Source organism: Aspergillus caelatus, assembly GCF_009193585.1.
Source record: "Aspergillus caelatus strain CBS 763.97 unplaced genomic scaffold BDV27scaffold_2, whole genome shotgun sequence".
In the NCBI taxonomy this organism is placed as follows: Eukaryota; Fungi; Ascomycota; class Eurotiomycetes; order Eurotiales; family Aspergillaceae; genus Aspergillus; species Aspergillus caelatus.
Genome location: NW_022475265.1, coordinates 252,302 through 277,136, shown reverse-complemented (window position 1 = coordinate 277,136; position 24,835 = coordinate 252,302). Strand labels below are relative to the sequence as shown.

The following is a 24,835-nucleotide window of genomic DNA, read 5'->3' as shown; positions in this document are numbered from 1 at the left end:
TACTATTATCAAGTTCTGTTGTTGTGCTGTGATGAGTCCGTGAAATGATGGGCGGGTTACTCTATTTGGCAGCCAACCAAAGGAGGCAGTTCCGGTTGCCCCGTGACCTGGGCGGTGGCAGTATCTCACGGTAGCTACATACGGACTAGTGTGATATGTATGAAGATAGAAATGGCATAGAATGAAAGAAAGAAAGCATCACTTGTACACTTGCTTACTGATCACCCCCTTACTTGGAGATTGACTGATATAAGCATTCTCGTAGAACCCCAACAAGGGATATGCTCGTGGTGCAACGCGATCTGAGAATATTGCCTCAGCCTTTCCCTCCCCCAGTCGACTATGCTGTCCTTACGCGTGCGTGGCACGCGTTTAGTTGGTCGCGTGACTAGGACTTCCCTCTCACAGACGAAGGCCCGAAACTTTTACTCAGGGAAGGACACATCTCCAGCTGCCAACAAGACATGGAAGTCCTTTGCAATTGCTGGCGCAGTTAGTGCACCAGGCTTTTGGTTGTTGACATCCACTCGCGACGACGATGTGCCTCGTCTCGAGGCTCCACCAACCGGACACTTAGTGGCCGAGGCGGGTCCTTCCAAAGACGAAGTGACGCGTATCATATCTCAAGATGCATATTCATTTGCAGTCAGGAGTGTTGCTGGGGTGAACAGATACGATGGCACACAGCTAGAGTCCAATAGCCTGTGCGAGGACCGGTTCACCCATGGTATGTTCCCGTCACCGTTGAATGATGGCACTCAATGGATGGCCTGGGCGGTCTTCGACGGACATGCTGGCTGGCAAACTGCAGAGCTCTTGAAGGATCAACTCTTGCCGTTTGTGCGACACAGCTTGAGCCAAGTTAAGTCAGCATCCTCTGGTGAAGAATCCATACCCGACGAGGTGTTTCACCACGCAATCATGAAGGCGTTTGTGGACCTGGATGATTCGATTATAAAGACAGCCATGCAAACTGTCCAGAGTAGTGAATCGCTGCAGGACAAGCTGAAGAAGCTGGCTCCAGCTTACGCTGGTTCATGCGCTCTACTCTCCATGTATGACTCGGCCACAAGCTCATTGCACGTGGCGTGTACTGGAGATTCCAGAGCGGTTTTGGGACAACAAATGCCAGATGGCAATTGGGAGGTAATCCCATTGTCAGTCGACCAGACTGGCAGCAATGAGGATGAGGTTGAGCGAATTAACCAGGAGCACCCGGGCGAAGAGAACATAGCGAAAAATGGACGGATTCTAGGGATGATGGTCTCGCGAGCTTTTGGCGATAGTCGGTGGAAGTGGGCTTTGGACCTACAGCAGGACCTCAAGGAAAGGTTTGGGGGGCCATCACCCCTGACGCCCAGGTACGACGTTCGCACACCACCATATCTAACTGCCGAGCCTGTTGTGACAACTACGAAGATTGATCCGAGTAAACCTTCGTTTGTCATACTTGCCACGGACGGCATGTGGGATACACTCTCCAATCAGCAGGCTGTAAATCTAGTGGGTAAATGGCTGGATGCACAAATCCATGGGCATCCATACAGCGAACCGAAAGCAGAGTATAAACGTGTCGACTTCGGTGACCTTGGAAATGGGGTGGGCTGGGAATTTGAGGAGGGGAGAACGACAATCCAAGATGATAATGTTGCCGTGCACCTGGTGCGCAATTCCCTCGGGGGAAACCACCACGAGCTCATAGCAGGCCGTCTCGCTCTGGGTTCTCCTTTCTCCCGCAATATACGGGATGATATGACCGTGCAAGTGGTTTTCTTCAACTGCCCACATCTACCATCAAAGTAGGCCACAAGTGACATAGTAAAAGAATCCACGATGACTTATCTTCATAAATGTTTGTTTAATCCCAAGTATAATTAAGCGGCCCACTTGGGGTGGCTACTACAACCGGTCATGAAGTTATCTCGGCAGCAACCTCAAAGGAGGTGAAAGCAAATGCCATGCCTGATGTGACGTTGGATTCGCCGGCTGATCGCTATCGTAAACTCATCCGGTCACTGATGATGCCGCTATATAGGTGGGAAGATATCTCACATGGCTTTGAAGTTAATCTCGAGCCTCGGAAACTATGGCCCACATCCGGTATTGAACACTGAATGGCGAAGAAGAAAATGCTCGTTGAGCCCCAGCCTAACATCGAAGTTGGCACGCCGAGTCACGGCTTCTTCCCCAGCTACTTTGCTTAACCGCGGTGCAAGAGCCATACAAATTGACCAGACTGTGGGTATGCGTACGCGGGGGAGCCTGCCGATGGTTCTTAGAGCTATCACAGAAGAAAGCAATAATAACAGTCAAACAGTGGGCTAACCTGCTATGGTTGAAGTCTAGAAGCTCTAGCCTCTGTATACCTTCTTAACTTGCTAAGGACAGGCGGCATAATAGAGGACAGCCTACCACAAATACGTTGAAATTTGTATAGAAGGGATCTTCCCTGTACGATATCATCGGCAACGAGCTCGTCTTTACACACTATACAATAGACTTACAAACATTAGCAGCTGTGATAGGGTAGAATAACCTTTAATGTATATGAGGGGGGGTTAGCTCATGCTCTCCACACAGAACATACATAAATAACAAGGCTCGAAAAGAAATAAAGCGACAGAAATCAACAAATAGTTAAATAGACGTCATGCGGTTCGGGTTGGATTTGATGGTCTTTTCAACGACACAAAAGCACCTTCACCCTTCGCGAGATTCCCCTTGATCAGGTGAGAACTATAATTGTGAATGAACGACCCATGCTTGACAACACCATATTTCACGATATAGAGTTTGGGATCACCAGCGACTTCCACGATACAATTATGCCACGGTGTAGGTATATGAAGAAGATGCGATGCAGTCGCAGTGCCTTCTTCATCACCGTTACCATCATCATCACCATCATCACTACCCACCGAATCCAGTTGGCGAATGGTGCGTACTGTCGCAGAGTCAAACAGTCTTATACCGAACTTGGGGCCGGAGTTATTGTGGGCATGGATTGATAGGCGCAAGCGGTCCGGGAACATTAGCTCAATTAAGTTGGAATACGCTTGGTTTCGCAAGATCATCTCGAACGAGACTCTAGTGGCAAGCTTCTTTCGCTGAGAGCGCGACAGTGACTGTGTGAGTGGATGTCGATCTAAATCCTGGAGCATGAATCGTGAAAACCCACGATACAGGGCTAAAGTGGACTCGTCCCCAGATTCAATTTGCGTACGAAGACTATCTTCAGATGGCTGACAGCCAGCTACCAGGATTCGACGACATAACTCAGCCAAGTCGCCTAGACTTGTGGTAAGGTAATGTGGCAGTTCGGGGAGATTCAGCATTCCGACAGCATTCGGGGAAGTCAAAGGTGAGAGCGATGTCAGATTGAACAGGTCCACCAGAGATTGGAACTGAACTCGCTCGGTCTTCTCACCCATGGATAGAGAAATAGCTCGGTTAAGCACTTTGAGATGTTCACCATATTCATCCACCGTCTCATCGTCAACGCCGACTGCCATGGTTGTTAGTTGTAGGATATCACGGGACATGAACGATTGACTACTTACTGCAGTCGCTAAAAACATGACCATCACTGATGATCAAGATCCTAGCTCCAGGTGGGTATAATTGTTCAATTTTATGCGCAAAAGTATGCAGTCGGCGCAGGGCAATTTCCTCGCCCCTATCTGGGAGGACACCCACCACCTTCTCCTGATTCGATGACTTGCATGGGAACGCTGGAAGGCATAATTGCAATGTGGAATTATGATTTACAAAAAATCGCACTTTTGCTGCAAAGTACTTTCGACCCTCAGCTGCCCATTGATCGTTTTGCACACGATAACGGAGTTCTTTGTCGAACAAATCGACGATCCGTTCGACTGTCAAGTTTACTGGAAGCTCAGCTACTTCTTGAGGGGCGATAGCAGCGGCATCGATATTTTCCAATATAAGTTTCGCAAAGAGTTGGTCCATCGACACTGTGCCAATCATCCAACCTGGTGGAGCAGGTTTGAGAATGAAACCGACGATAGCCTTGGTATTCGCTCTTTGTCTTTCGTAGATGTCGACTTGTTGCAACCCAAAGTCGGCATCACTGCCAGGTAGGCAAACCTTAAAGCAATGAGCCAGACTTGGGCTTGTAGCCGTGACTGTCGATCGGATCGCTGACCAGGTACATTGGATCCATTGCGAATGCGGTCCCACGCAGCGGATGAGATCACCGCCAGGAGTTCGTACATATGCCCCCAGCGCCCTTTCATGGATTGATGGTAATGTGGTTGCGCTCTGTGTCAATCCCGTTCTCACCATGGTGACAGCAAAACATGCAGAAGTCTTTTTTTTTTTCATTAGAATGGGAAGTGGATGGGGAATAAACCTGGGTGGAGTAGGTACAATAGCAAGTAATGAAGTCTCAGGGCATCTTTGGCATCTGCTGCCAAAAGGGGATGCTTGATCATGCCAGAGTCCGATCCACCAACTATCGTTCAGCTGATGCTCGTATTATTACGCAACTTGAACAGCTACTAGCGAACAGCAGAGTCTGTTATTCCCGAGGCAGGATTTCGAACCAACGTGGATCTGACACCGGACCCTTAGAAGGCCCAGCCAGTGGAGATAATGGGTCCATAATATTTACCTAGCTTCCCCATGCATGATACGAACTGAACTTACACGGGGCTCAGACGGAGCCCACAGTGATTACACTGGAACGAAATTTGGCGGCTTGGTCGTTTGATAGCCACTTACCATGATGCTATTATTCATGGCTCTCGCAAAGGCAAGAGTATACGAGGTCTAGTAGGACTAATGCGGTCATCCGTCAATCCTGGTTCAATATTTTGGCACCCCAGAGGACATCGGGACTCCGTGTTCTTCCCAGTATCTGAACAACCAACGTCTCGCAGAATGGCCATGCACGCTATTTGCATCATTATCGGGAAAGCCCTCGGGGTATGGATTTTGTTTTTAGTAATTTGTATCCTCTGGAGGATTGTACCTCCTCGTTACCCTCGGAATATCCCCGCCGTTCCCTTTTGGGTGACTCTGGCTTCCTTGTTTCGCGACATTGACCAAGAGGATATCTACAGAAGGCATATCCAGAAGCCTCTCCAAACCCATGGAGCGGTTAAGATATTTTTCGCAGGGCAATGGAATTTGCTTGTACAGCGTTCAAGGTATCTGAACGAAATCTTCAGAAACGAGGAAGTGTATCAGAAAAGCGGGAACCAAAAAAAGATTCCACACAGCGTTCTTGCTGAGTTTTTAGGTCGACTCTCCGTCTCTCCCCGATTGCTCTATTGCTGACACTTGTGCTAAAAGGTGATAACGTCATATCTTCTCGAGGCACAACTTGGCGACTCTATCGAGACATTATCACGCCGGGTCTTCAAGGGCACTTTGACACAGGTCTTATAGCCGCAAATGCAGAAGAGCTGTGTTCTTCGCTTTTGGCATTCCAGGATACAGTCGGGAACTGCGGTGTGCCTGTTCAGGATCTTCTGCAACAGTTCACCATCGCCAATGTTTCCCAAGTACTCCTGCAGGCAAACCACGTCTGTCACCTTGTCTACTTGCAGCCTATTCACTACTGACTCGAAAGGTACAGACAACCACCAAAGGAAGCGAGCCATCACTTCATCAGCTACAACTAGCTGTAAAGAGAGAGATCTTCAAACCCATCTTCATGAACTTTCCAGTCCTGGACAGATTCGGTAAGCTGATTCCGTGCCGCGTGAGAGCCCGAAACGTGGTGGAACAGTTCTCAGCCGCATTGGAGCATGGCGTACGGCATGGACAGGGAACGCCCAAACCTAGTAACTTAGGGGCACGTCTAATCGCTGCGAGAGATGGTGGGGTACTTACAGCAAAGCAATTCCGGGACAACCTGAACGTGCTTTTTGTCGCCGGACAAGAGAACCCGCAACTGCTCCTGATTTCGATGCTGTACTTGCTTGCGAAGCATCCGGTAAGCGTGGCATGTTCTCTGAGGCTGATGTAGCTAATTTCATAGGATGCGCAATCCCGTCTGAGGCAAGATGTCGACGCATGGAGTACGCCCAATCCATCAAACGTTGCTTTCAGCGAGCTTCCCTATTTGACATGCGTTATCTATGAGAGCCTCCGCCTCCTGCCGCCAATATCGCAACTGATCAATCGCAGGACGTCACAAGACATCGTCTTAGGAAATCGGATCTACATCCCCAAGGGCACATACGTCGGATACAACTGCTACTCTACCAACCGTGACCCGTCAATCTGGGGACCGACAGCGGACGAGTTCCGGCCGGAGCGGTGGGGTCAGAGTAGCACGGAGATATCGCAGTGTTACCGTCAGAGGAGAGCCCGTGCGGAATTCGTTTCTTTCCACGGTGGCAGCCGAGCCTGCTTAGGGGAGAAATTCGCGCTCCTTGAGGCCCGAGTGGCGCTCTTTGTCCTGGTCAGCAGACTCTCATGGTCGCTGGATCCAGAATGGCCAGATCGGAAGACTCCGGTAAGTCGTGTTGCTAATTCCTGAGGCTAAAAACCATCCTCGAGGGAAGAAAGAGAGGAACAGAAGCTGACTCGTAGTGTTTCAGGCCGGTCCGCTGTACCCACGAGCTCTTCGTCTAATTGTCACCGAACGGAAATAAGGTGAATTGATATGTAGGAGACAACGTCAGAGCGCTTTTTCTTTCTCTTTTTTATTTTCCGTTCTTTCTTCCTTTAATTTTTTGTTTCTCCTTTTTAGGAGCAACGAAGTCAGTGCCTTCTGCAGGACGATTCGTAGAACAATAGCTCTTATCTTACGTACGAGAATCACCGGAAATTCTCCGATGTTCAAAAATAGGGCAGAGAAAAAGTTCTCTTTTCTTCTCTTTTCTCGTATCTTCCCACTTCTGATTGTAGAAAAACATGAATGACAGCAGAAAGAGGGAAATAAACAATGGCCTGTGCTACTCCTTGTCAAAGGAAATGTGCGCAAAAGTTCTCTGGTGCTTACATTTTAATATCGAAAGGTGGTGCTTGTGTTCCTTCGCCCCAGACTTGGACAATGCTTTTTGCCTGCCAAGAGACACTAAAACACAAGATACGCAACGCTATTATGTCAAGTTCTCCCTGGATGCGCTTCTTGGCATGCGATTCATGCCCTGCCGAGCCGTCCGATGTGAGGCAATTTACTCCACTGATTCGAGTCAGTCTACGAAGGCTTTGAAGGCTGAAAGAGTGGTGGAACAGAATCAACAGGGAGATTCCTTTCATTATCGCTTATAGTCTGCCGCGGGTCCACGCAGAAAAGAGTCATACAAGGGCGGAACAGAAGATCCTTTCATTCCAATCATCGAGCAATACTAAGGAAACAATAGACTTTCTGTCTCTCAAAACGCTCGTAGGACAAAGCTCCCTGGGCATCCTATTCGTTGCCTCCTCTAGCCTCGCTCAACGGCACCTTGGCATCTTCGATACCTTTCGGAATGTCCACCCAGATGTACAGTAAGCCCGCCACAAAAATAAGCAACACGTTAGGAATCATGGGGAACCGTAGATTATGCGTATGATCTTGAATTACGCCCTGCACAAGGGGATTAATCCATCCGGTGGCAAGATCCAGCGTAATTTCTAGACCAAAGAACTGCGCTTCAGATCCGCATGGGATGAGCGACGCAAAGACCGTCCTGTTATAGGATCGCAGGGCGCTACTGGTACTCATGAAAAGGACCTGTTCCACCCAGAATTCAGCGGCATGCTTGTACCCGATCGTGATGTGGTTGCTGATCCCAATACATCCCCACAGGACGCACAGGAAGTTGACACTCAAGAAGAAGTATGCCCAGCTTTTGATGGGGACACGGACATGAGGATAGAGAAACAGAAAGCTTAAGCTACCCATGCAGGCAAAGATCACGTTGGTAAAGGACCAAACTTGATACACGCCCGAGCCTCTCGCAATGCCAGTGACCTCCAGGAAAAGCGACTGAGTCAGTCCGAGGAAGTTGCTGTAGCCGGTGTTCCACAAGATCCAGCCAATGCAGAACTTGAACGCTTCAGGATAGTGACGCGCTGACCTGATCATGCGGATCCACCCTTTCACGGCCAGGAGCAACAGATTCTGGCCCTCAGGCCGCTCTTGACCCGGAACAGAGGGGAGGAGACATTGGCCAATGGTCGCGAAGACAACTGCACGGAACAGTTCAGATACGAGTCCAGGTGTGGAGTGGAAGTAGACTTACTCGTAATGCAGCCGGCAATTGTGATGGCGAGGAGGTAACTGAAGTAACCCACTTGCACATACGACCCGATACCGTAAGAAAGGATAACACCGATGAGCAAGGCAACAATTCCTCCGACGTTGCTTGCAACCAATGCCAGAACACTAACGGTGAAGCCCTTTTTCCATGTACGCTTCGTGTCCGGGTCTGCTATTGGAGATGCAGAGTGCAACCCACCCACCGAGCGCATGAAGATCGGGATATACGATGCCTCAATAACGGTATAGACACCTTGCACCGTAGTGAGCAAGCAGTATAACGTCGCGAGTGCATTGAGGTGGCTATATTCGGGCTTGGTTAGACCAGCAAACGGCAGCGCCAGCGCGCCGAAGAGGAAAATCGAGCACAACATCATAGTTTTACGATATCCTAGTTTCCATTGAGCGAGTCAGTTAGTGCTTCTTCATGAGGCCTGGTGAAACATATAGTAGGGTTGCTCTTACGAGAGTAGTCTGCAACGCCAGCAGTCATGATTGTGACAAACCCTTCCATTGCGCGACCGATCGAGCGTAGATAGAGCCTGGTTCGTTCAGTGACACTTCCCAAATGATCATGATGAAAGGCATACACATAGCTGACATAGTCAATCTCTCCTGCGCCGAACTTCACCAGGCATTTAATATGCCCTCGACGAGCGCAGGGCTTGTCTGATCCCGGCTGATGGCCGACGGTGTTTGCTGCAGACTGGATAGCTGCCGAGACATAGTTGAAAGCCATGGAACTGGTTGGGCCTGTCTTAATTCAATTATCAGTGAAGGCGCTACTAACCATGTTTTTTTGGGTTATTCTCACAGAAAAGCACAAAATTAGATAAGCCCATAGTGCCTTCTTAGTACTGAGGGAGGCAACTTGTTGGTTGTTAATGGTGGTCTCGTTTGCGTACTCTTCATCAGAGCCAGCATTTTGTTCATGGGCATGGATGTTATCCTTATCCTGGTCTCCTTTCACAATGCGATCTATTGAGGACATTTTCACATCAATATCACTTGGAAGGTGTAGTGGCGAAAGTTCACAGTGTCATCTATAGAGAGATTAATATGTGAGACCAAGGTGACGAGTCATTATATGAAAGACGTTTGTTTGATATGTAAATGGCCAGGAAAGCCTTAGTCTAATTACATAAAACTGTAAAAAGGAAAGAAAGAAACATAGCCCAAGCAACTACAAGAGGCTGTAACTGGCCGGCAAGGTGTAGGTGCGCGGGATTGAGCACATTTTCATGGATACGATTGTGGAGAATAACCCTTGCTATTATACCCTGCCTTTTCAACATTGAACTCCACTCGTGCTACGAGGATGAAGATGACTAACTAATTAAATATTATGATGATTATTATTACCTATTTTTCGCCCTTTTATTAGTAAGTAAAGCCTCCACGACTTTCATATACCCAGGGCAAGAACTGCTTTGTTCGTGTGCGGCGTGCGGGTTGGTTCTTCGACCATATCTTGGCCATGACGAGTCCTGCCACCAGCCCACCGAGCGAGCCATGCTCGGTTGCAAAAGAGGAGCAGACATCAAGCCTCGTGACGACACCAGATAAATCACCAGCAAGTGCAGTCACACAGCCGCCGCCCTATACGGCTTTCTCTCGCCCGAAGAGAGTGTTCATTCTCGCGGTGGTGACGGTGGCCGGCTTCTTGGGCCCATTGGCAGGAAACATTTACCTCCCTGCCTTGCCTGTTTTAGAAAATGAGTTCCAAGTTAGCGCTGCAGCTATCAATGCCACTGTTTCGGTATTCATGGCGGTGTTCGGTTTCGGTGTAAGTCCTTTGACATTATCCCCAAGTTGTCAGTGGCCATGGGCTGACACTTACATAGCCCCTCTTTTGGTCAAGCTATGCGGATTGGAAGGGGCGAAGGCCGTTGTACTTGATATCTCTAGTAGTATATATCATCGCAAATGTTTTAATGGCTGTGCTTCCGGCGAACTTTGGTGCTCTGGTATTTCTGCGCATCGTCCAAGCGTTCGGCTCATCAGCTGTCGTTTCGATGGGCGCCGGTACAGTCGCTGATGTATGAAATGCCTTTCCGTATTTGCCAAAACAAAAAAGTTATACTCACTGTATAAACAGATCACGGAGCCCAAGCGACGTGCCCGGGCCATGTCGTACTTCATGCTGGGTCCTCAATGCGGTCCTATTTTGGGCCCGATTCTGGGAGGTGCAATCGTTGGTCAAGCAAGCTGGAGATGGATTTTCGCATTCTTAGGTATGTGATTCTGTTGCTTCTCTATTCTTTCGGTTCTGATACAGGCTTAGCAATTCTGGCGGCTGTGCTTTGGCTCATCATGCTTCTCTTCCAGCCGGAGACTCTCCGAGCCCGAGTAGGCAACGGAAAGGCGTATAGTGATAAAGGCTGGATACTATGGCCACCCAGCCCATTCTCCTACCTCGCCCCCGAGCCCGAGCGCGGTCCTCCTCCCCCGAAGCCTACTCTAAAAGGCTACTGGCGTCTCTTCACCTATCCTCCCATCGGCATCGTCTCTGTCAATACCGCCATACTTTATTCGTCATATTTCGGGATCGCGGTCCAGCTTCCTACAGCCCTGGAGAACGTATATCACTGGAGCTCGACTGAGGTCGGAGCTGGATACCTTGCCGTTGGCATTGCGATGGTTGTGGGCTCCATCGCTGGCGGTCGATGGTCTGACTGGCATCGAGCTCGCATGGTCAAGGCGCTTGGAGAAGGGAAGGTCACACCAGAGGCCAGACTTCGGGACCAGATTGGAGGCATATTATTTTGTGCCACTGGTCTAGCAATGTTTGGCTGGTTTGTGGATAGGGCAATTCATCCGGCAGCAGTGCTAGTGTCAACATTTCTGGGTATGTTTGCCTCCCTTGACGCAGCTTGCTGTATGTGTAAAAAAAAAAAAAAGATAAAAGAAAAGAAAAAGAAAAAGAAAAAGAAAAAGCTAGACTAACAGCTATGATCTGACCGCAGTGGGATTTGGAATGTCTTGGATCTTCGTGACGACTAATGCCTTCCTTACCGAGTGTATCCGCCAGCAAGCTGCCCAGGCTTTTGCATTGGGAAATATGCTTCGGAGCCCTGCGGCGGCAGTTACTGCAGCGATCATTCATCCACTGACCGTGAGGATGGGATGGGGTTGGTGTTTTACAGGGCTGGCGATACTAAATTTCGGTTTAGTCGGGTCGGCAATGGTCATGCTACGTATCAAGTCGCCCGACTGGCGAAGGAAAAGATCCGCTCAGATGTCAGGGAATTAGGTATGGTCAATTTACGACTATGAAATGAATGCATACAGCATCACTCTTAATGGCAAGTCGGGATTACTTCAGGTTAGGCCAAACTCTTTTTATTTCTTCCAAGACTAGTATGCATATTGCAAAAACGAACGAAACAGCTATGTTCTCGTTTTACGAATACGTTTAGCTGTCATCTTGGATAACTGCCGAAATCGAGACTTATATGCGCACGTCATCCCGTTTACAGATCACCCCATAGATAAGGCTTTAGCGACACCAGCCAACTCGTATTACTTTTCTCCGCAATGAATTAAGTTCTGTCTAGACTTGGCAGGTCGGTTCTTGGAGTTGGAGAAGGATGTAGCGAGTAATTGTGTGATAGCCACGAGGTATTGTTCATGTCCGTTAAACCTTGGCGGATGCCATTCTGGTCTTCATTCATGATGCATGAATACCGCCGTATTTCCTCTAGCAATGTAGTTGTTAATTGTCTTCCGCTTTCTGTTTCCTGACTTTCTATTTGCTTCGCTATTGTTTATTGCCCTCGCCGTGCTCTCGCGGCCATGGAAAAAATCACCAATTCAACAGTCTTATCTGACGCAAGAGAGAGCAGTTCCGACCTTGGAGCCGAAGATGAAAGAAGAAAAGCCCTACTCCAATCTTTTACGCCGGAGGAGGACAGGCGAATCCGAAGGAAGATTGATAGGCGGTTCTTATTTTTGATTGGCATGATGTACATTATTAAAACTGTGCGTAACCAGAGTCACTTTCTTATATGCGTGAGCTCTTGTTTAATACTCATGTTGTTGATTTTTAGATTGATTATACCAATGCGGCCTCCGTTAAAGTGTTGCAAGTCGGGGAAGACCGCAATGTGCTAAACGAACTAAAGATGACATCGGAAGAATACAATTGGGTCCAGTCTATTTATTTCGTTAGTCCACCTTTCATTCCTTTACAAAAGCCCCTATTTAGTTTGTTTCACCTATATCCACAATTACCAGGAGCAGAAGATGAACGAGAAGTAACATGTTATAGATCAGCTACATTGTATTCGAAGTACCCAGCAATCTTCTGCTGAAGCGGCTCACGCCACGCTTATGGCAATCGCGAATCATGTTAACTTGGGGCATTGTCCTTGCCTGTCATGCAGCAGCAAGGAACAAAGAGACACTCTGGGCACTACGCTTTCTCCTTGGGATGTGCGAAGCAGGCATGTTTCCAGGTATAGCTGCCCAGCTATGCGGCTGGTACCGCAGCGATGAGATGGGCAAGCCCATCATGTGGATGTTCGGCTTCCAAAATACGTCTGGAATTGTAGGTTCGCTATTAGCGTATGGAATATCGTACATGAACGGGTTATGTGGAATGAGTGCATGGCGATGGTTAGCATTAAACCACACTGGAAAAATATCTAACTAACGAGTCACAAGGGTCTATTTATTAGAAGGTCTATTCACCATCCTTTTCTCCGGAGTCATCTACCTTGTCCTGCCAGACTGGCCCAAGTCCTCTAGGACCAGAAAGTGGCTTTCAGAGCGAGAACAAGACTATGTCGAAGCACGACTATCAGAGAACGCGCCCAAGACAGCAGACTCCGACTTTGCCAAAGAAGAAGTGATCGCATCACTCAAGGATCCGCGAACCTATGCCTTCATGTTATCTCAGGTTCTCGTCAATTTTTCAGGTTACGCATTAACATGGGAGCTTCCCACGATCACCACCAGTCTTGGATTTGCGGGGCTTCCACGCAATCAGTTGCTTAATATCCCGCCATCTGCAGCGGCAGTTCTGGCGATTATCTTCTCAGGCTGGTTCCTGAAACAGGCATACCTAACTCGCCCTGCGTACACCATGTTCTGTATCATGGGACCAATGCTTGTGTGTTTCATTTTGCTAGCAGTCCTGGAATCCCGCATTGGAATCTATATCTCATGCGTGTTGGGCAATATGTTCTATTCGGTATATTTCATTCCGTTCTGGGCATGTAAGTGTCTCTTCTGAGCTCTGCTTCACTTCAACCTTCCTCTTTCTTTTTATAGCCCGACGAACTAACCCTAACTCAGGGCGAACATCATCCCTAAAAGGCACTACTGGCGCCGCATTCACATTAGCCTTCCAGTCCTGCGTTGGCCAAGTTGGCGGCGTTATCGGACCGCAACTCTTTCAGTCCAAATTTGCCTACAATGGATACAAAACCCCATTTGGGATTTGTGCCGGTGTGATTGGTGCAGCCTGTCTAGCGAACCTGTGGACATGGTGGTTGACAAGGAATGTTGAGTGGGATGTCCGTAGAATCCGTCGGTTAAGGATTAAGGAGGAGAAGCAGGGCCGTATCTATGCCGATGACGATGTAAGGGTCTATGAGGAGCGGCAGTTTTACAAGGGGGTTACAAAGAAGGACTCCGAGACGAATGTAGTTGAGACAGTTTAAAAACAGGAGATATTACTTAGTTGTGATGTTATACCTACCAATGAAAAGAAGACCACACTCACAATGTTAGGAAGATAGTGCATATCCAGATATTTCCGAGCTTTTGGAAGCTAGAACCTTCTGGTTCAGAAAAATCGATGACCCTGAAAAAGTTCCAACTATCACTAGAGCAACTCATTCAGGTTAACTGATGATGTGATAGATGTGGGGCGGAAGCTAATGAATGCCGTGCTGAACTTCCTACTTGGAGTGCCGATATTAAATCTAAGACTAGTACATTCGTAGTACTTCGGACGAAGTCCGCAGAGGTAGTTGCAGTAGTATGAACGTGCTTTGATCCTTGCAGCACGTCAACCGGACACTATCCTGCATCTGTTCTTGCGGTCGATAGACGCTGTTGGGGTAGGAGAGGGACGAAAAAGTGCAATAGTTTAATTCAACCAAGTGTATGTCGCTAGAAAATGCATGCATGCATGCTTCATAGTAAACGATTATAAAAATTCTGGCTCCGAGCTGATTTCCATATATTCCAACATCCTCTTGTCCACCAAGCTTTACTAGAGTGCGTGCATACAAGAATGAGAGATTCGAAAAACAATATTGTCAGTGAGCAGAGCTCTGTCCATGATGACAGGAAAGATAATACTCTCCACTACGCAAGTCGTGGTCAGGCGCTCGACAATGAGAGCGCCGGTACTGAGAATATTGCGGGATTCGATGCCGAGTGGATGAGGGCACGAACCTCCTTAACTGCCGACGAAGAGAAACAGCTGTTGCGTCGGGTTGATTGGCACATCATGCCGCTTTGTGCGATAATGTTCCTGCTGAAGAACATAGATTCTGAGAATGTATGAGAGCATTGATTTGATCAACGAAGGCGATACTGACGTACTTCACTTAGGTCGCGAATGCGAAAATCATGAACAAGGGAACAGACAGAAATATCTTGACCCAGCTCGGCATGACCACTGATCAATATAACCTCGTAACGGTTCTTTACTACGTAGGTATGGAGTGGCATTCTTCGCGGGCTTTGCTGACAGCTTTAGATTCCATATATTGTGGCGGAAACCCCGTCAAACCTCTTATTCAAAAGATTGCTTCCCTCCAGGTGGCAGTCTCGGATCATGGTAAGCGCTTAGGTAGTATTACTGCATGGGAGGAAAACTGACAGCAGCAGATTAGTTGGGGTATTACCCTCGCCTGTCATGCAGCAGTCAAGAATAAGGAGGGCCTGTACACGGTGCGCTTCCTCCTGGGCTTGGTAGGATCCCCTGATGACTTGACTCGGTCGTGTGGATTGCTAACATCGTGGCTTAGTTTGAAGCTGGGTTGTTTCCTGGAGTTATTCTCCAATTATGTTACTGGTATAGGCCGGACGAGATGTCGCTAAGATTGCTTTACTTTTGTAAGTGAGCGCTGGTCTTCCGATATGCTTGCAGTTCTAACAGAACAAGATATCCTTGGAAACTTTTCCGGAATTATCAGCGGCGTACTAGCTTACGCTTTCGATACGGTGTCTGGCTCTCATGGACTATCGGGTTGGCAATGGTGCGTTTTAGTCCTTCCTATGAGGTATTCGTTACTGACGCTGGGATGTTCAGGCTCTTTCTAACAGAGGGTATTATCACGGTCGCGTTCGGCATATCACTGATATTCATATTTCCTGATTGTATGCACATCATCCACCTGACTGGAGACGATGGATAGAGAGACTAATCATGAGGTGATAGTTCCTCCTCAAGCCAAATGGCTTACGGACAAAGAGAAAGCGTTCATCCAGGCGCGGTTACCACGCAATGCACCCCGAGCCGAAGAGATCAACTTCAATGTCCGTGAAATCCTCGATTCACTGAGAGACCGCCGCCTGTGGCTTTTCACCCTGATATGGGCTTTCTTTACCGTGGGAACGCACGGTCTACGATTCTACCAACCGACCGTGATCGCCAACCTAGGATTCACGTATGTTCCCCCTTGGCTTTCTATAGTTGATGCTAAACTGAACAAAACCAGGGATATTGCAACATCCCAGCTTCTCAACATCCCCACCTCCGTTCTAACGGTCATCTGCATCGGGGTTTTCGGTATTTGGGCTGACAGCTCCCGTCTTCCCCGACCCCTTTACCCATTGTCTTTTCTAGTTGTCATCCTAGCTTGTTACGGTGTACTCTACAGCTTCCCCAGTAACGGCGCCGTCTATGCTGTGACTGTCATCGCCAATGCACTAGGAAGCGCTTGGTTCCCGCTAATGTGGCCGTGGCGTGTACAAACCACGAGCCGGGCGACTGGCTCCGCCTTCTCCATCGGCTTTGTGAATAGCTATGGTCAGATTGGAGGTGCTATCGGTCCGCAGATATTCCAAAGCAAGTATGCGCCGCATTATACGGTGCCGTTCGCAGTTACGATGGGGCTAATGGCGGCTTGTATCTTGACTACCCTTGTGACTTGGTGGATAACCAGGGACACTGAGAGGGCAACAAGGAGATTGAAGCTGGCCAGAATAGAGGCTATGAAGAGAGGGGAGGCGGTTTTGGATGATGTTGTTGTTAACGACTTGGCGCAGAGGAGAGACGTGGAGAGATCAGGAGTATAATTATGATAGTTATCGGGACTCTTTCTTTTCAAAAGCACAAATAAGCTTACACATAATTGGAAATATCCAAACGTAAGCCAAACCTCTGTCTTTGATATTCCATCTTTAGGGTGTTGATAGCGGCGTCCCAAAACGGGCAAAGTCCGAAAATTATGAAACCCCGCAGTTGGGGAGATTGAAAATTGATATAAATGGCATGGATGACTCCTGGTTGTAACAATTGTGCTGCACATTCATTCCCCTTCTACCCTTTCTAATATCTTTGTTTCTTTGAGTCCTGTTCAAGCATTCGAAAAAAATGTCACAACTTCAAGACTACCGTCTCCTGACATTTGATGTCTACGGCACCCTGGTGGACTGGGAAGGAGGCATTTTGGCTGCTCTCCAGACGTCCCTTGGTAGAAACAGCGCTCAGTTGTCCCGTGAGCATATTCTCCACGTCTTCCATGAGCTGGAGCGGGATCAGCAAGCCAAAACACCGGAGATGCAGTACTCCGATCTTCTGGCTACCATCCACCCTACGCTGCTGCAACAACTAGGCCTCCCCACTCCCACCGCGGAAGAAAGTAAGGCCTTCGGCGAATCAGTAGGGCATTGGCCAGCGTTTCCTGACACCGTCGACGCACTGAAGCAATTATCGAAGCATTACAAGCTTGTGGTCCTGTCCAACGTCGACCGTGAGTCGTTTGCCAAGACCAATGCCGGCAGCCTGCAAGGCTTTCCCTTCGATCTGATCATTACGGCACAAGACATTGGATCATATAAGCCCGATATCAACAACTTCAAATACATGCTAAGCGCGGTCAAGGAGAAGTTCGGGGTTGAGCCCGGTCAGGTGCTCCAGACCGCGCAGAGCCAGTTTCATGACCATCACCCGGCGCGGAAGGTGGGTATCAAATCTGTGTGGATTGTGCGTCCAGGAGCCATTATGGGCAATCTTGATGACACTGTCTATGATTGGAGGTTTGACACGTTAGGGGGCATGGCAGACGCAGTTGAGGGAGGCAACTGAACCAACAGAGTGATTTCATGTGGAGGTGGAACTGTCGCAGGAATATATATATATCAAGATAGCTAAAGATTAGGTTGATGTGCCTCCATGGTTCTATACGCTTCTCCCAAGAGCTTGAACTATAATAGCTATATTAATATGTGTCCTATTTCCATCAGACAATACCACAATACCACGAATAGTTCAAGAATCAGAGGAATACTGAATAGCCAGAGTAATAAACAAGCTGACGGATGACGTCACTTTCCCCAGATCCGCCAAAACAAAACGTAAACGGGGAAATGTTAATCCGGTCACGAAATCAGGTGCCAAATTGACCGCTTGTTTGTCTTCATTTTCCCATTTCAAATATCCACATTCATACACACACTCTCTCTCTTCATGAATTGAACTGCCTCCCTTGGTTTGATGTCCCCTCAACCCCGCAAAAAATCTTTACGCTTGAGGCTGCACCAATGGCTCTGGCGACTTCGGAATCTCAGCACACCCTTGCGGCTGCGAGGCAGCCTGGTCCGACTACGCCGATTCCATGAAAGCCCTCTTTTCGCTCTGATACGCCTATTGATTCCATTTCCAAGCTGGAAATTTCCCGTTCCGGATCCGGTCGCACCCATCGATATTCTCGGTAATGTGGAGTTGGAAGAAAATAAGCTAGAATACTTAGACGACCTACGGAGTATCCCACTATGGCGTACGCGAGACACCCCCATGCGATCCCTCTACCGAATGTATGAAGCGATGATATCCGGCATGTATGAGGCGCTCGGTCCCGAAACGGAATACTTCTGGTACCAGCGGCACTGGTCGTTAAAGGGCATTCGCGACCCACAGGATGCCGATCCCGTGCGGTATGCCATTCTAGCGTGTTTGGTGGAAGAACTGGTAGTTGCATTTAACTGGCGTTTGAGCTTAGGTCTGCGCCGGGACCGCAACCATATCATGCGAGAAACGGGGAAGGATTCTTTGCCTCCGTATGCTCCCCTCTCGGGGCCGACCTGGACAAGCTCGGTGCCAGCAATTTCCCCTGAAAACCTCAACCGCTTTCCACCAGAATATGTTTCCGATGACAGCAAGCTCGTACTAGAATCGGATGGATTAAACAAGGTCTTTGCTCGTCGAAACATTGTCACGAATGTTGGCTGGCTTTACACCATCTGAATTAGCCACATCCAATGCCCTGAAACATTTGGCCAGTTATATTAGGACTGGTCATCGGATAGAATCTAGGGGTGCCTTACCGTACGTGCCTCCAGAGAGGTTACCAGCCTTGGCTGCTACGGAGGCACCCAGGCAACAACACGTGTCGCCTCTGGTCGGACCATGACCATCGATCTATAGTAGGATCAGAAGAAGACATCCTCATCGTATTTTGCCTTGTAAGCGGCCGACACTCGTTGCATCGTCTCTCGATCCGGGACCACGTCGAAGCCGTTGATGTTCAATGTGCGATAGTATTCCATGTCCAGCCTCTTCCCCTTGTCCTTCTTCAAGAGGTTCAGCATCGCCAGCGCATCAGATAGATCTAGTTCAGCTTTCCGGCCCCGGTCTGCCGCGTAAATGCGTCGCAATTTCCGTTCCAGCGCCCATTCGACCGGTGCTGAAAGAACGGTTATTTGATTTCCGGACCATAGTACAATATTCTGTTTCAAGGCAAGGTCCATTAGCAACTTCCTCGCTTGCTTGGTTACGAACAGCGCGACATCTTCATTTGCCCAGTTTTGTGGATAGCCGAGCTCATCCGCTACCTGCACAATTGCCTCGCGAAGCGATTGTTTGATGTCATTGTCGTTGGCCCAGTCGGGTTCCAGCAGGTAGTCTAGGTCCTTCGTGGTTTGTCGGTTCTTGAGATGCGCCACTGCGAAGAATCCTCCGGCCGCTATGACTTTAATGGGTGCAAAAGCGACGATAATCGGTATCGCCGCCAACTTAGAATCCAACAATCTTAGACCTGGCATAGGGTTAGGGACAGACACTTCCATTGTATTGAGAAAGGGTGGTGATCTCTTGCCTTTGTAGAAGTCTTCCGCTCCTAGATATTGTTTCCTCTTCTGCATGGTTAGAAGCAATTTCGTTTCGCATGACGTGGACGGGGGCCTGAACGCTTAGTTATCGTGAAGGCCATGGTGGAGTCCCCACGGATTACCACGGTGAAGCATGTTGCGTTGGCGACTGTTGCTGACGCACTGCTGCCCATCTCGTCGGCAGCCAGTTTCCCGCGGGGCATTACTGATCCGTGCTATAGGCAGACAAAGGACTCCACGCTCTCTCGTGTCGCACTCAGGAGTGGCGCAAAGTATGCCGTGTGGGGATAAACTCAAACTCGTCAGGCTTTGGATGCCAATCCCTCTCAGCGTTCGTCATAGCAGGGAAGACTCCGATTCATCCTCTGCGCACCGGCCAGTCAGTCGCCTCGGCTTTCCTTCCTGTGTATCGGTGCGAGCAGGACTCTTACCTTTCGTTGCGGAAGAGGCCTACGGAGATGCCGACTTGGCAGTGATGCTCGAAGATCCGAGAGTACCATTGGGAAAGGCACTGAATCGGAAGATTCCACGCATTAGAAGAGATGTGTTGTCCGACGATGCTCCGGTCGTTGGTCAGTACGGATTTGTAGGATCAGGGGGGAAGGCATCCGCGAAGTTTTTCCTGGAATCCACTCCTGGTGCAATCCTACGATTGGGCCCTGTAGACATGCATGTAATGTATAGAACCGCATCAGGCAATCCATTAGCAACCCAGCCAGCGAATAGGAGGACCGCACGTAACCTCTTGCCAAGGGATTCCCGACGGGACAAAGACGATCTAGGCTCTCGGTGGCTGATGCCTCTCGTCTCACAACATTTCTCTAAGGTACTTGCTTATCATCGGTTCTTGGTGGAGAGAGGTTACTAATCACATCTCAGGAGGCACATCTTATATTCATACGGAAATTGGCTTGAAGTGATCTTCTCTTATCTTTTCTTATCTGCACTATAATCCTGTTGATTCCGTCTCATGTTCTCTTCGTCTCTGTCACTATGATCGGTCCAACAGTCTCGAAGAAAGCAGTGGGAGTTGCCTCCAGCAAAGACGCCTGGGCTCCAGACAACTGTAATCTTTCAGTTTCAATCGCCGTATGTAGTTCATTCTGTGCAACTCCTATTGTTCGGCGGCCATACGACTCATGACTACCAATCGATGGTCAAACCTGCGTCTCCCAGTCCGCGAGGGAGAAGGCCATGGCTGCATGAGGATCAAGTCGGAATTCGCTTTTCTGGGAGGCTAGGCCCTATCAAACACAACTAGAGTTGTAGAAAACACCGGGTACCAGCCTGGCTTGTGTGAAAAGAGCCACGACCATGAGATGATCTCTTCTAGCTCTGATCAACTCTTAGTGTCGGTGTGTTTATCGACACCAGGTGCAGCAGCTGTCAGGTACAGAAACCCTCAGCGTGGCCTTGTCTCCACCTCGGTGCTAGTTCTACGAATATAAACTACGGTTCCTGCGCAAAGGGTATCCCGTTACAATTTTACTCCGTACTCACCGACAAGGGCCGAAGATGGATGGGACTTCAGCATTCAGAATTACCAATATGGTCCGGTCTACGTATGAACTAGGACGCTTAAGGATCGTTCGTATATTCCAGCTTTGTTTTATTTTTCAGTATTATTATGATTATGATTATTACTCCTCTTCAAAATGCTTATTTTATGGGAACAGAAAATTTTACACTAACCTGATGTGGATAATGGACCTCGGCACATGACAGCGAAATTAGGGCTGGAACGACGAGAGACGGTTAATGATCGATAGACCCACGCCGACCCTTGAGCTGAATGGACATTCTCCGAATTCTCGTGTTTATTTCGGGCTCAATCAGTCTAGTGGAGTGTTGATCCTCCATTCCAGGCCCCCGTCATGACGTCAAATCGGGCTATACCATTGGATGTTATTGAGCTCAGGGTTTTATGGTTGCATTCCTTGACCTCCGAACTTAATTCGCAGACTGGCCAGGGCCTTCCCACGGGTCCGTTCCCGACTTCTCGCACTTCGGATGACCTGCATTCCTCGTGTCCTTATCCGATTTTCAAGACCTGAAACCCGAATGTCGTGCAGAAAATGCCCGATCACAAGTCCTCTGATGCTGCCGACAATAGTAGCGGCAGCCAGCAGGGTCGTCGGTTGAAGCTTCCGGGCTGGTTGGATCACTTCAATGCGCGCGACTTGAAGGTACTCTTTCGCTGCTGGGCTGCGGCCTGGGTGGCCTCGCTGCTGATATTCATCGGTCCAGCCTTACACCAGATCGGCATCGCGACCTTCTTCGGGGCTTTGGTGCTGTACATTGTGCCTCCAGCAGGAATTCTGTTCGTCTACTTGCTAGCAGCGCTGTCGCTCCTCTTCGGCATGTGTCTCGCATGGGCATGGGGACTCCTCACGATGAAAGCCGCCTTAGCGGCCCGACCAGACGCACAAACGAAGGCCATGGTACAGGCGTTGCAGCAGCAAGCTGTCACGATCGGCAATCAGACCGGCACGAATCCAGCCGCAGAGGCCAAAATCCTCGTGTACGATGGCTTCATGCTCGATGCACGCGTCACCGTCGTCTTCTACGTGATGATCTGTGCTTTCATCTATTTCATGTCTCGTGTCCGTGTCGCCAATCCGAAGTTTGCCTTGGCGCAGATCTTTGGCATCATCATTGCAGACCTCTTTCTGCTCTTCGGGCCAAGTTTGCCATCATTCACGGCTTCCCTGCCGGAGGTCCTCATTAAACCAGGTGCCATCGGCGTTGGTCTGGGCTTTGCCTGCTGTTTGGTCTTCTTCCCGCAGTCGACGTCGTTTGTAGCCCTCACGCAAATGCAGCAACTCGTCCGCCTGGGGGAAATTCCACTCAAGTGTACCCGGCAAAGGTTCGCAGGCGAATCCCTCGATCTGCAGCAGCTGACTGCCACCAAAGCGAAAATCATCGGAGCATTCAAGGCCATGCAACCGTCACTGGCCTTCCTACCCCTTGACTTTTCCCGTGGCCGCTGGAGCTCAGACGACATCAAAATGTTACAAGAGCCTCTGCGACAGGCTATTCTATCCACTGTGTCATTGATGGACTACCACATTACCCTCCTAAGAGCTGATCGAAAGCTACAAGACATCCGGCCTCTCTCGAAACAGGGATCGGACAAGAGCGATGTACAGGAAAAGCGAGCCCGCGAAGTCGGACAGTATCAGCTACGGGAGAGCGCAGATCTACTGCAAGCATTGAACAGTCCTGAGCACGGGGCTTCGCGAGCCCGCACACGCGAGGCATTGAGAAAGTCAACGACGGGACTGCTCGAACTGTGCTCCGAAACGAGTGAGCTCATTGTGCAGTGTCTTCATGGGGTTAATTCGGGCCGATGGTTTCGTCGAGCTGCGTCGCAAGATCAATTGAATGAGCTTGTGACGAGAGCGGATACTGTATTGCAGAGTCTACAGTCAGCCCGATCGTTATGTGCGGCGGAGACCACTGACGCGCTTCTCGACAGCCATGCCGATTTGTTTGATGAAAATGGTCAGTTGAAAGCGCCCGAACACTTGGGACCCCACGCCCTCCGCGGAATAATACTTGGAATGGTAATGGAGGAACGCATCCTCGGCACTGCAGAAACCTTAGAACGACTCCTGGCCCAGGTCTATCGGTTAATGCAAACGCGCACTCAGGAACGTATCTGGATTCCTTCGGGGCTGCGCTATGCTTTCAGCTGGCTGGTGAACCCTCACCAAAAGGCGCCTGCAGAAGATCTCGCCGCGGCCCCTGCGACCGACCCTGACGATGCTGAAGAGCAAGCCAAAGAGGCGCATCGGCGTCTAAAGATCAGCCGTGGCTACGGAAGGCCTATCCGACGAAGCCTTTTGGTGAGAGCGCTCACTGGCGGTTATCACTGGTTCACGAACCCCGGCGGAATGTATGCACTGCGCATGGTCGTCGTCACGATCGCGACGGCAATACCTTCTGCTATTCCACATAGCGCTGGGTTCTACTACCGGGAGAAAGGTATCTGGGCTCTGATCACTGCACAGACCACCTTGCTCGTGTACATGGGCGATTTCACCGTATCGCTCGTCGGTCGCACGATTGGCACGGTCGTCGGAGGTGTGATGGGCATGGTGGCCTGGTACATTGGGGCTGGCAATGGGCCCGGTAATGCCTATGGCCTGGCAGCAATCACGGCGGTAATGTCCGCCATCCTGATGTGGTGGCGTCTGTTTCTGCCTCCAATCCTCACCATGGCGGCAATTATGGGCGGCGCCACCTTCATTTTGGTCGTTGGCTTCAGTTACGACGACACTCACATCTGGCAATATGGTCTACCCGGATACGGCTACGAAGCATTTTGGAAGCGACTCGTCACGGTGCTGTTAGGCTTTATCGCCGCATTTATCGTCCAGATATTTCCCCGTCCGCCCTCCGCAACACGACATATCTGCAAGACATTATCCAACACTATCCGCACGCTCTCTGATCACTATGCTCTCTTACTATCCCACTGGGGTCGACCAGAAACCAACAGCCCCATAGGCGCAGTTGCGGAGGAGATCGCAGTCGAGGTCGCGGAAACCCTCCTCTCCATCCAAGGTTCCATTGGCCTCCTAGGTTTCGAAATGACGCTCGGTCCGTTCCACCGAGAAGCATTGGCAAACATGCACGTCCTCTGCCAGGACATGAACCAAGCCTTAGGTCGATTACTCATCTTATCCACCAGTCTCCCACAGCACCTCCAGGAACGGTTTGCGCAGAACGTGGGCCTGCTCAATGATCATCATATTGGCGATATCATGGCGGTATTGAGCGTGATCGAGCAGGCACTAAAATCGGGCCTTCCCCTGCCCGAGCGCTTGCCAGCGCCTTTGGTGAAGCGGTGTTTCGAGCAGTGGTATGCCCAGCACCGCGCTGTGGAGTTGAGTACGACCCTGGTGCGGGATGAGAATTATCGGCGATATTGCGTGGCCATCAGTTCGTATTTGAAGTTCTTGTCTGCTGTTGATGACATGGTGTTGGTACTGAAGGGTACTTTGGGAGAATCACATTTGATTGAGCGGTGGCAGGATGAGGTGTCGGTTTGAATGCTCCTAGCCTGTCCTCGCCATACTATCCTTATCTAAATGCTCTCTCATTACAAAGTTACGGCCCCAGTATCCAACGAGTGGCACCAAGTCTACACCCATAGTCAGATAATCCGTTTCTTGAGAAGCTACACATAATGAGAAATAGAGAGATATGTATCAATCTCCTTGGTCTATACTCGATTGTAGTTATAAGATTTTATACCCGAACCTGATCTAAATTGGTCATGTTATGTTATGACTATGTTGGTTACTTAGGTTATGC

The 24,835-nt window shown here is 49.4% G+C and overlaps 10 protein-coding genes across 10 annotated transcripts; 7 read left to right on the top strand and 3 right to left on the bottom strand.

Moving 5' to 3' along the window:
- Nucleotides 1-213: 213 nt before the first annotated feature.
- Nucleotides 214-2,111, top strand: BDV27DRAFT_119328 (PP2C family serine/threonine-protein phosphatase). The gene has a single exon (XM_032064837.1). The coding sequence runs from the start codon at nucleotides 343-345 to the stop codon at nucleotides 1,801-1,803; it is 1,461 nt and encodes a 486-aa protein (XP_031933753.1). The 5' UTR covers nucleotides 214-342; the 3' UTR covers nucleotides 1,804-2,111.
- Nucleotides 2,112-2,648: 537 nt separating this feature from the next.
- BDV27DRAFT_167533 (isocyanide synthase family protein) lies at nucleotides 2,649-3,969 on the bottom strand (the record flags this gene model as incomplete). The annotated part of the gene is made up of 2 exons (XM_032074515.1): nucleotides 2,649-3,505; nucleotides 3,561-3,969. 2 exons carry the CDS (start codon nucleotides 3,967-3,969, stop codon nucleotides 2,649-2,651), a joined length of 1,266 nt encoding a protein of 421 aa, XP_031933752.1.
- Nucleotides 3,970-4,803: 834 nt separating this feature from the next.
- Nucleotides 4,804-6,626, top strand: BDV27DRAFT_167532 (cytochrome P450; the record flags this gene model as incomplete). The annotated part of the gene is made up of 5 exons (XM_032074514.1): nucleotides 4,804-5,263; nucleotides 5,317-5,549; nucleotides 5,603-5,962; nucleotides 6,008-6,487; nucleotides 6,573-6,626. The coding sequence occupies 5 exons, from the start codon at nucleotides 4,804-4,806 to the stop codon at nucleotides 6,624-6,626; spliced, it is 1,587 nt and encodes a 528-aa protein (XP_031933751.1).
- Nucleotides 6,627-7,387: 761 nt separating this feature from the next.
- BDV27DRAFT_140271 (MFS transporter) lies at nucleotides 7,388-9,212 on the bottom strand (the record flags this gene model as incomplete). The annotated part of the gene is made up of 4 exons (XM_032069622.1): nucleotides 7,388-8,151; nucleotides 8,205-8,612; nucleotides 8,687-8,978; nucleotides 9,036-9,212. 4 exons carry the CDS (start codon nucleotides 9,210-9,212, stop codon nucleotides 7,388-7,390), a joined length of 1,641 nt encoding a protein of 546 aa, XP_031933750.1.
- A 486-nt stretch (nucleotides 9,213-9,698) lies between these two features.
- BDV27DRAFT_140269 (major facilitator superfamily domain-containing protein) lies at nucleotides 9,699-13,887 on the top strand (the record flags this gene model as incomplete). Its single annotated transcript, XM_032069621.1, has 8 exons — nucleotides 9,699-10,007; nucleotides 10,066-10,260; nucleotides 10,320-10,455; nucleotides 10,506-11,069; nucleotides 12,042-12,202; nucleotides 12,537-12,838; nucleotides 12,887-13,440; nucleotides 13,520-13,887. The coding sequence occupies 8 exons, from the start codon at nucleotides 9,699-9,701 to the stop codon at nucleotides 13,885-13,887; spliced, it is 2,589 nt and encodes an 862-aa protein (XP_031933749.1).
- A 578-nt stretch (nucleotides 13,888-14,465) lies between these two features.
- On the top strand, nucleotides 14,466-16,356 carry BDV27DRAFT_140268 (major facilitator superfamily domain-containing protein; the record flags this gene model as incomplete). Its single annotated transcript, XM_032069620.1, has 9 exons — nucleotides 14,466-14,735; nucleotides 14,789-14,890; nucleotides 15,068-15,151; nucleotides 15,208-15,295; nucleotides 15,330-15,438; nucleotides 15,492-15,559; nucleotides 15,621-15,849; nucleotides 15,901-16,211; nucleotides 16,241-16,356. 9 exons carry the CDS (start codon nucleotides 14,466-14,468, stop codon nucleotides 16,354-16,356), a joined length of 1,377 nt encoding a protein of 458 aa, XP_031933748.1.
- Nucleotides 16,357-16,778: 422 nt separating this feature from the next.
- Nucleotides 16,779-18,650, top strand: BDV27DRAFT_140267 (HAD-like domain-containing protein; the record flags this gene model as incomplete). Its single annotated transcript, XM_032069619.1, has 2 exons — nucleotides 16,779-17,443; nucleotides 17,939-18,650. 2 exons carry the CDS (start codon nucleotides 16,779-16,781, stop codon nucleotides 18,648-18,650), a joined length of 1,377 nt encoding a protein of 458 aa, XP_031933747.1.
- A 92-nt stretch (nucleotides 18,651-18,742) lies between these two features.
- Nucleotides 18,743-19,783, bottom strand: BDV27DRAFT_35774 (uncharacterized protein). Its single transcript, XM_032076428.1, has one exon. It carries the CDS (start codon nucleotides 19,544-19,546, stop codon nucleotides 18,836-18,838), a length of 711 nt encoding a protein of 236 aa, XP_031933746.1. The 5' UTR covers nucleotides 19,547-19,783; the 3' UTR covers nucleotides 18,743-18,835.
- BDV27DRAFT_35794 (uncharacterized protein) lies at nucleotides 19,459-20,728 on the top strand. Its single transcript, XM_032076429.1, has 2 exons — nucleotides 19,459-20,339; nucleotides 20,393-20,728. The coding sequence occupies exons 1-2, from the start codon at nucleotides 19,647-19,649 to the stop codon at nucleotides 20,426-20,428; spliced, it is 729 nt and encodes a 242-aa protein (XP_031933745.1). The 5' UTR covers nucleotides 19,459-19,646; the 3' UTR covers nucleotides 20,429-20,728.
- Nucleotides 20,729-21,412: 684 nt separating this feature from the next.
- On the top strand, nucleotides 21,413-24,759 carry BDV27DRAFT_35796 (uncharacterized protein). Its single transcript, XM_032076430.1, has one exon. It carries the CDS (start codon nucleotides 21,589-21,591, stop codon nucleotides 24,568-24,570), a length of 2,982 nt encoding a protein of 993 aa, XP_031933744.1. The 5' UTR covers nucleotides 21,413-21,588; the 3' UTR covers nucleotides 24,571-24,759.
- Nucleotides 24,760-24,835: the final 76 nt, after the last annotated feature.

What these genes read in the sequence shown, in the direction of transcription:
- BDV27DRAFT_119328 (XM_032064837.1), top strand. Translation starts at nt 343, where the DNA reads ATGCTGTCCTTACGCGTGCGTGGCACGCGTTTAGTTGGTCGCGTGACT.
- BDV27DRAFT_35796 (XM_032076430.1), top strand. Translation starts at nt 21,589, where the DNA reads ATGCCCGATCACAAGTCCTCTGATGCTGCCGACAATAGTAGCGGCAGC.
- BDV27DRAFT_35794 (XM_032076429.1), top strand. Translation starts at nt 19,647, where the DNA reads ATGTTGCGTTGGCGACTGTTGCTGACGCACTGCTGCCCATCTCGTCGG. An exon ending in TCTCACAACATTTCTCTAAG is followed by an intron (nt 20,340 to 20,392) that starts GTACTTGCTTAT and finishes ATCACATCTCAG; the next exon opens with GAGGCACATCTTATATTCAT.
- BDV27DRAFT_35774 (XM_032076428.1), bottom strand. Translation starts at nt 19,546, where the DNA reads ATGCAGAAGAGGAAACAATATCTAGGAGCGGAAGACTTCTACAAAGGC.